The 10,246-nt window shown below is 40.0% G+C and overlaps 1 protein-coding gene across 2 annotated transcripts in view; it reads left to right on the top strand.

Annotated features, from left to right (window-relative positions):
• Positions 1 to 707: 707 nt before the first annotated feature.
• Positions 708 to 10,246, top strand: part of podxl2 (podocalyxin-like 2) — a 32,350-nt gene continuing 22,811 nt past the window's right edge. Inside the window, exon 1 of one of the 2 annotated variants that reach the window (XM_082967698.1) lies at positions 708 to 832. Coding sequence is in view for 1 of the 2 variants with exons in the window: in XM_045705631.2 (XP_045561587.1) it covers positions 1,785 to 1,815 (31 nt within the window). In the remaining variant the exon portion in view is untranslated. Of the gene's footprint in view, positions 833 to 1,565; positions 1,816 to 10,246 lie in introns of those variants that run through there. The other variant, XM_045705631.2, reaches the window with a different exon arrangement.

Genomic DNA, 10,246 nt, shown 5'->3' on the forward strand with positions numbered 1-10,246 from the left:
TTTATCCACAATATAGGAGGGGGTGTAAAGCCATAACACATACGTTTTTCCAGCAGGAGACTATGATCGATCATGTCAAAAGCTGCACTGAAGTCTAACAAAACAGCTCCCGCAATCTTTTTTATCATCAATTTCTCTCAGCCAATCATCAGTCATTTGTGTAAATGCGGTGCTTGTTGAATGCCCTTCCCTATAAGCATGCTGAAAGTCTGTTGTTAATTTGTTTACTGTAAAATAGCATTGTATCTGGTCAAGCAGCCTTTTTTCCAGAAGTTTACTAAGGGTTGGTAACAGGCTGATTGGTCAGCTATTTGAGACAGTAATGGGGGCTTTACTATTCTTGGGTAGCAGGATAAATGTTGCTTCCTTCCAGGCCTGAGTGCACACACGTTCTAGTAGGCTTAAAATTAAGATATGGCAAATAGTAACCATTTCCCTGTTTGACCTAGGTTTAGGGGTATTATGACACCTCCACAATCTGATGTAGACTAGCCTATCAGCACAGTTGCCTACAGCGGCAAGTGCCAAATCCAGGGCTGCGTTCAGTAAAGTTTTACGTTCTGGAACATTCAATAGAACGGAAACAGTGCTGTACTGAACGACCAGTTGAGAAACGGTGAGGGGTTTGGATGTGGGTTAGGGAATGCTGTCAGTATGGCCACTACCCTTTTAAATACATCCCTCATTGCTTCAAGCCACACCCACCAAACGGTAGCAAACGTATCTCAAAGTCTGTTAAAGAATGTACAATAACGTTTTGGGGAAACGTGTCGTTCAACACAACCGGTTCGGTAATGTAGCAAACGTTCAAGCGAACTGAACGCACCTCAGAGTAGGTACATATTTTTTACGTGAACTACTTAATCACACACAGACTTTATTTGATGGAAACACATTCCTGGTGGGAAAATGTTTTAAGAATATTCGCATGAACATCTGTTGCCAATTGGATGGAAACCTAGCTACTGTCTGCATGTAAATCAGAGCAGAGCATTGCCCTCTGAAGTCTCACTGTTGACATTCTGTAACCACGTTTCCATCCACAATTTTTATGCCAGTAAGTCATACTATATATATATAAAAAAATCTTAATAGCTGTGATGGAAACAGGACGTTTCGGTACAATTTTATAAATGCCGACAGATAATTCGACATGGTAGGATCTTATAGTGTCGGTAACATGTATTATGCAAGAAATGCCGGTGAAATCTTCTTTATGCCGAAATATTGACATAATAACCATCATAACAATGTTAACTTGGAGTCATACGATGATATGGTGTGTGGTGCTCCCACTACGACTTGGGGAAGTATGCAATTTATTAGCCTACAGGTTTTTGTGCAATTTCTCTGTTATACTAATCTATAATGAGCTGATCAATGGGCGAACGCCGGCCCCTTACCAAGATGGAAAATGGATGGAAACAGATGCTTATTATGCCACCTCTCTCCTTGACTTCCCAAACCCCGGCCTGGTCTGCTTGGTCTGGTCTGCCTTGTAAGCGTTCCCGGAAGTCTCGCGATGCTGCGCCTCTGGGATTAGAAACTCTGTGGTAGCAGCGTCTGTCACAGCAAACTTGTCTCCACGCAGCCACAGCGCTCAGTTGCAGATAATCGTGAACCGGTGCATCCAAGTTCAGCCGTTTATCACGCCTAGCGGTCTTTACGTCCTAACCAGCCAGACTATTTGCTATGACGTGCCTTCCATCTGTCCGTTACCGCAGCTGAAAAACAACAATCAGACATCTCAATTGAAACATTTTGGAAGTGTTTATGCTGCAGTTATGGCTGGCCTGCATCGCACGCTTATATTTAGTAAGTATTGTTTTTTTATTATGGCAGTTCTGCGCAGCTATTTCAGTGTCGCATGATTGGACACGCGGTCGATTTAGTCTTACTCTTCCATTTGTTGCATTTGGTTATTGAAACATTGGCTGATACAAGATTTTGAATGAATCTATTGTTTCAATTATCATTGCAATTGTTTATTCTCACATGATGATGACTGTGGAATATCAACAGAAGCCATAATAAACCCTGCCATATAGGATTTATAGTGATCATAAGGCTGCTACCGTATTTTCCAAAGCAATATCCACAGACGCATAAAACTGTCAACATCATTCTAATGCCCAAGAGGCCTGCATGTATGGAAGGAAAGAAACATCCATGTAGGCTCAATCTATCATTGGCAACAAACTGCTTTGTTGAAGTGAGGTTCATTATAAGTGCACTGATTGTTGCAATAGAGTGAATTGAAGAAGACCTGTGTTTGAATTTGAAACCTAAATCTGTCCAAGTAAGAGAAGTGTCATTTTAGTGAATTTACAATAATGTTCTAAGAACATTAAATAATCGTTATTTGAATTTAGTTCTTTAACCTTTTCATAATCTAGAATCATGACACGCTTCATATGATCATCTAGAATCATGACACGCTTCATATGATCATCTAGAATCATGACACGCTTAATATGATCATCTAGAATCATGGCACGCTTCATATGATAATCTAGAATCATGACACGCTTCATATGATCATCTAGACTCATGGCACGCTTCATATGATCATCTAGAATCATGACATGCTTCATATGATCATCTAGAATCATGACACGTTTCATATGATCATCTAGAATCATGACACACTTCAGATTGTAATCTAGAATCATGACACACTTCAGATGATCATCTAGAATCATGACACACTTCAGATTGTAATCTAGAATCATGACACACTTCATATGATCATCTAGAATCATGACACACTTCAGATGATCATCTAGAATCATGGGCTCCCGAGTGGCGCAGCGGTCTAAGACACTGCATCTCAGTGCTAGAGGTGTCACTACAGACCCTGGTTCGATTCCAGGCTGTATCACAACCAGCTGTGATTGAGTGGCGCACAATTGGCCCAGCGTTGTCCGGTTTAGGGTTTGGCCGCAGTAGGCCATCATTGTAAATAAGAATTTGTTCTTAACTGACTTGACCAAGTAAAAAAAAATAACAAAGAAAATTAAACATGCTTCAAATGTTAATCTAGAATCACGACAATCTTCAGATTATAATCTAGAATCATCACACGCTTCACCTGTATGCCTATCAAATACGCTATTGGTTGAAATATTTTTGTATAATGGTTACTGTTCAAAACTGTGAATGAAGCATGTCTGTAGACAACTGGAAAGCAAGCTTTAATGTTGATAAAGTAGTGCTAGAGACTAGTCCAGGTCAAGAGAGGGCTATTCATTCTGATATTGTGGCTATGCTCTTGCAGCCTGGTAACTGATTACAGTTGATTACAGAAAGGATCTTTGCGAAATAAATACATTATGACACCTTTTCTATTTCTTTCAATGACTTTCAATTCAGCTGTGAAAAAAGACAGAGAGCACTATGTTGACAAACCAAATGATGACCACCAATCAGAGAGCACTATGTTGACAAACCAAATGATGACCACCAATCAGAGAGCACTATGATGACAAACCAAATGATGACCACCAATCAGAGAGCACTATGTTGACAAACCAAATGATGACCACCAATCAGAGAGCACTATGATGACAAACCAAATGATGACCACCAATCTGAGAGCACTATGATGACAAACCAAATGATGACCACCAATCAGAGAGCACTATGTTGACAAACCAAATGATGACCACCAATCAGAGAGCACTATGATGACAAACCAAATGATGACCACCAATCTGAGAGCACTATGTTGACAAACCAAATGATGACCACCAATCAGAGAGCACTATGATGACAAACCAAATGATGACCACCAATCAGAGAGCACTATGTTGACAAACCAAATGATGACCACCAATCTGAGAGCACTATGTTGACAAACCACATGATGACCACCAATCAGAGAGCACTATGTTGACAAACCAAATGATGACCACCAATCAGAGAGCACTATGTTGACAAACCAAATGATGACCACCAATCAGAGAGCACTATGTTGACAAACCAAATGATGACCACCAATCAGAGAGCACTATGATGACAAACCAAATGATGACCACCAATCAGAGAGCACTATGTTGACAAACCAAATGATGACCACCAATCAGAGAGCACTATGTTGACAAACCAAATGATGACCACCAATCAGAGAGCACTATGTTGACAAACCAAATGATGACCACCAATCAGAGAGCACTATGTTGACAAACCAAACGATGACCACCAATCAGAGAGCACTATGATGACAAACCAAATGATGACCACCAATCAGAGAGCACTATGATGACAAACCAAACGATGACCACCAATCAGAGAGCACTATGATGACAAACCAAATGATGACCACCAATCAGAGAGCACTATGATGACAAACCAAATGATGACCGCCAATCAGAGAGCACTATGATGACAAACCAAATGATGACCGCCAATCAGAGAGCACTATGATGACACACCAAATGCATTTCATGGATCCTTTTTGTCTTCTTCTAATGCCTCTTAAAGGGGAAGTAATACACCCAACCATGTAAATGTGTTGGGCATCTGGCATGTATTGCTTGAGACATTGTAAACAGTCATGGCATGCCAACGACAGATCTGGGACCAGGTAACAGACATTGTAAACAGTCATGGCATGCCAGCGACAGATCTGGCACCAGGTAACATCCCTTCACCAGATCCAGTTGAATAATTTCATAGTTTTCGTAGTTTGTATTATTGTCTCTCATATTCTCATAATAGCCAACGAGAATATGACTGATATTACCCTGTTGTTCTCTATGACTGATATTACCCCCTTGTTCTATATGACTGATATTACCCCGTTGTTCTCTACCACTGATATTACCCTGTTGTTCTATATGACTGATATTACCCTGTTGTTCTCTATGACTGATATTACCCCCTTGTTCTCTATGACTGATATTACCCCCTTGTTCTATATGACTGATATTACCCTGTTGTTCTATATGACTGATATTACCCGTTGTTCTCTACCACTGATATTACCCTGTTGTTCTATATGACTGATATTACCCCGTTGTTCTCTACCACTGATATTACCCCCTTGTTCTCTATGACTGATATTACCCCGTTGTTCTCTACCACTGATATTACCCTGTTGTTCTCTATGACTGATATTACCCCCTTGTTCTCTATGACTGATATTACCCTGTTGTTCTATATGACTGATATTACCCCGTTGTTCTCTACCACTGATATTACCCCCTTGTTCTCTATGACTGATATTACCCCCTTGTTCTATATGACTGATATTACCCCGTTGTTCTATATGACTGATATTACCCCGTTGTTCTCTATGACTGATATTACCCTGTTGTTCTCTATGACTGATATTACCCCCTTGTTCTCTACCACTGATATTACCCCCTTGTTCTCTATGACTGATATTACCCCCTTGTTCTCTACCACTGATATTACCCCCTTGTTCTCTATGACTGATATTACCCCGTTGTTCTCTATGACTGATATTACCCCCTTGTTCTCTATGACTGATATTACCCCGTTGTTCTCTATGACTGATATTACCCCCTTGTTCTCTATGACTGATATTACCCCGTTGTTCTCTATGACTGATATTACCCCCTTGTTCTCTATGACTGATATTACCCCCTTGTTCTCTATGACTGATATTACCCCCTTGTTCTCTATGACTGATATTACCCCCTTGTTCTCTATGACTGATATTACCCCCTTGTTCTCTATGACTGATATTACCCCCTTGTTCTCTATGACTGATATTACCCCCTTGTTCTCTATGACTGATATTACCCCCTTGTTCTCTATGACTGATATTACCCCCTTGTTCTCTATGACTGATATTACCCCCTTGTTCTCTATGACTGATATTACCCCCTTGTTCTCTATGACTGATATTACCCCCTTGTTCTCTATGACTGATATTACCCCCTTGTTCTCTATGACTGATAGTACCCCGTTGTTCTCTATGACTGATATTACCCCCTTGTTCTCTATGACTGATATTACCCCCTTGTTCTATATGACTGATATTACCCCGTTGTTCTCTACCACTGATATTACCCCGTTGTTCTCTATGACTGATATTACCCCCTTGTTCTCTATGACTGATATTACCCTGTTGTTCTCTATGACTGATATTACCCCGTTGTTCTCTACCACTGATATTACCCCCTTGTTCTCTATGACTGATATTACCCTGTTGTTCTATATGACTGATATTACCCCCTTGTTCTATATGACTGATATTACCCTGTTGTTCTATATGACTGATATTACCCCGTTGTTCTCTATGACTGATATTACCCCGTTGTTCTCTATGACTGATATTACCCTGTTGTTCTATATGACTGATATTACCCCCTTGTTCTATATGACTGATATTACCCCCTTGTTCTCTATGACTGATATTACCCCCTTGTTCTCTATGACTGATATTACCCCCTTGTTCTCTATGACTGATATTACCCCCTTGTTCTCTATGACTGATATTACCCCCTTGTTCTCTACCACTGATATTACCCCCTTGTTCTCTATGACTGATATTACCCCCTTGTTCTCTACCACTGATATTACCCCCTTGTTCTCTATGACTGATATTACCCCCTTGTTCTCTATGACTGATATTACCCCGTTGTTCTCTATGACTGATATTACCCCCTTGTTCTCTATGACTGATATTACCCCCTTGTTCTATATGACTGATATTACCCCCTTGTTCTCTATGACTGATATTACCCCGTTGTTCTCTATGACTGATATTACCCCCTTGTTCTCTATGACTGATATTACCCCCTTGTTCTATATGACTGATATTACCCCCTTGTTCTATACGACTGATATTACCCCGTTGTTCTCTACCACTGATATTACCCCCTTGTTCTCTATGACTGATATTACCCCCTTGTTCTCTATGACTGATATTACCCCCTTGTTCTCTATGACTGATATTACCCCCTTGTTCTCTATGACTGATATTACCCCGTTGTTCTCTATGACTGATATTACCCCGTTGTTCTCTATGACTGATATTACCCCGTTTCTTCTCTATCACTGATATTACCCCGTTGTTCTATTGGTCCAGTGCTGTGACCTACTGTAGAATACATTTGGGTTCTAGCACAGGCCCAGACAGAACAAGGACAGCACTTCTGTACAGTATAGGCCTCTATCTCTCCAACTCCCTCGCTTCACCAGCTCTGTGATATGCATTTACCTCAACACATTGCCTTCCTCTGCACTGGCTGGCTGGCTGACTGGTTGGCTGGCTGACTGGCTGGCTGGCTAGCTGACTAGTTGGCTGGCTGGCTGGCTGATTGGCTGGCTGACTGGCTAACTGGTTGGCTGGCTGACTGGCTGGCTAGCTGACTAGATGGCTGGCTGGCTGGCTGACTGGCTAACTGGTTGGCTGGCTGACTGACTGGCTAGATGACTAGTTGGCTGGCTGGCTGACTGCCTGGCTAGCTGACTAGTTGGCTGGCTAGCTGACTGACTGGCTGACTGGCTGGCTGGCTGACTGGCTCACAACATGAGGAATGATTCAATATCCAAAATACTGTAACGCCGATGTTCCGCCAAATTGCAATAACCTTGACTGAATGCTACTTTTATACAAGAAGCTGGCTATGGAGGGACAGAGATATTAAGCCTTATTCCATGGTTATTTACTATGCTGATAGAGATATTAAGCCTTATTGCATGGTTATTTACTGTGCTGATACAGATATTAAGCCTTATTACATGGTTATTTACTATGCTGATAGAGATATTAAGCTTTATTACATGGTTATTTACTATGCTGATAGAGATATTAAGCCTTATTACATGGTTATTTACTATGCTGATAGAGATATTAAGCTTTATTACATGGTTATTTACTATGCTGATAGAGATATTAAGCCTTATTACATGGTTATTTACTATGCTGATAGAGATATTAAGCCTTATTACATGGTTATTTACTATGCTGATAGAGATATTAAGCTTTATTACATGGTTATTTACTATGCTGATAGAGATATTAAGCCTTATTACATGGTTATTTACTATGCTGATAGAGATATTAAGCTTTATTACATGGTTATTTACTATGCTGATAGAGATATTAAGGCTTATTACATGGTTATTTACTATGCTGATAGAGATATTAAGCCTTACTAAATGGTTATTTACTGTGCTGATAGAGATATTAAGCCTTATTACATGGTTATTTACTATGCTGATAGAGATATTAAGCCTTATTACATGGTTATTTACTATGCCGATAGAGATATTAAGCCTTATTACATGGTTATTTACTATGCCGATAGAGATATTAAGCCTTATTACATGGTTATTTACTATGCTGATAGAGATATTAAGCCTTATTACATGGTTATTTACTATGCTGATAGAGATATTAAGCCTTATTACATGGTTATTTACTATGCCGATAGAGATATTAAGCCTTATTAAATGGTTATTTACTATGCCGATAGAGATGTGTAGCTGTTTATGCTTCTCCATCCTGCATTTCACTGACTGCTTCAGAAGGAACCAGGATAGGGTTCTCTTCTACCTCTGACATCCAGACAGATATCAGACCTATCCTGAATAAGACAGATATCAGACCTATCCTGAGTCAGACAGATATCAAACCTATCCTGAGTCAGACAGATATTAAACCTATCCTAAGACAGACATCAGACCTATCCTGAATAAGACAGATATCAGACCTATCCTAAGTCAGACAGATATCAGACTTATCCTGAGTCAGACAGATATCAGACTTATCCTGAGTCAGACAGATATCAGACTTATTCTGAGTCAGACTCATATCACACCTATCCCGAGTCAGACAGATATCAGACCTATTCTGAGTCAGACAGATATCACACCTATCCTAAGTCAGACATACCTATCCTGAGTCAGACTCATATACACCTTTGTGTATGAGTTTCTGTCCACTTTCCCACCAGCTCACAGTTTTCTGCTGTGAGCAATGTGCACTGCTGGCAGCCATGCCAAGAGACCAGGGACTATAAATCTTACTACTACCCACAGTTAAAGCTACCTAGCAGCCTACGCAGTGCTGCAAAGTCAGCCTCTGTCTGTCTGCAGCCCAGCCGTCCTCCTACAGCAAGCAGCCAGCATCCTGGAACCCATGCAGAGCAGGTAGAATAGTAATTAATCATGCTATTCACCCTCATGAATGCACATTTTAGGACAGATAACTGATTGATTACTGATGGAGATAACAGTATAATGACCCAAACCATTCACATGCACACTGACACTGACACGTGTGGTTTCGCTACTTCATCCTTGTAAAGGATATGAAGGATGTCCAATGTGATGCAGTGATTGTAAAGGATATGAAGGATGTCCAATGTGATGCAGTGATTGTAAAGGATATGAAGGATGTCCAATGTGATGCAGTGATTGTAAAGGATATGAAGGATGTCCAATTGTGATGCAGTGATTGTAAAGGATATGAAGGATGTCCAATTGTGATGCAGTGATTGTAAAGGATATGAAGGATGTCCAATTGTGATGCAGTGATTGTAAAGGATATGAAGGATGTCCAATGTGATGCAGTGATTGTAAAGGATATGAAGTATGTCCAATTGTGATGCAGTGATTGTAAAGGATATCAAATCAAATACAATTTTATTGGTCACATACACTCGTTGAGCAGATGTTATTGCGGGTGTAGTGAAATGCTTGTGTTCCTAGCTCCGACGGTGAAGTAATATCTAATATGTAATATATAACAGTTTCACAACATACACTCAATACACACAAATCTAAGTAAGTCATGGATTAAGAATATACACTACCGTTCAAAAGTTTGGGGTCACTTACATATGTCCTTGTTTCTGAAAGAAAAGCACATTTTTTGTCCATTAAAATAACATAAATTGATCAGATATACAGTGTAGACATTGTTAATGTTGTAAATGACTATTGTAGCTGGAAACGTCAGATTATTTATGGAATATCTACATAGGCGTACAGAGGCCCATTATCAGCAACCATCACTCCTGTGTTCCAATGGCACATTGTGTTAGCTAATCCAAGTTTATAATTTTAAAAGACTAATTGATCATTAGAAAACCCTTTTGCAATTATGTTAGCACAGCTGAAAACTGTTGTTCTGATTAAGAAGCAATAAAACTGGCCTTTAGACTAGTTAGGTATCTGGAGCATCAGCATTTGTGGGTTCGATTACAGGCTCCAAATGTCTAGAAACAAAGACCTTTCTTCTGAAACTCGTCAGTGTATTCTTGTT

The sequence above is a fragment of the Salmo salar genome, chromosome 22 (genome assembly GCF_965601325.2).
Source record: "Salmo salar chromosome 22, fSalSal1, whole genome shotgun sequence".
Taxonomy (NCBI): Eukaryota; Metazoa; Chordata; class Actinopteri; order Salmoniformes; family Salmonidae; genus Salmo; species Salmo salar.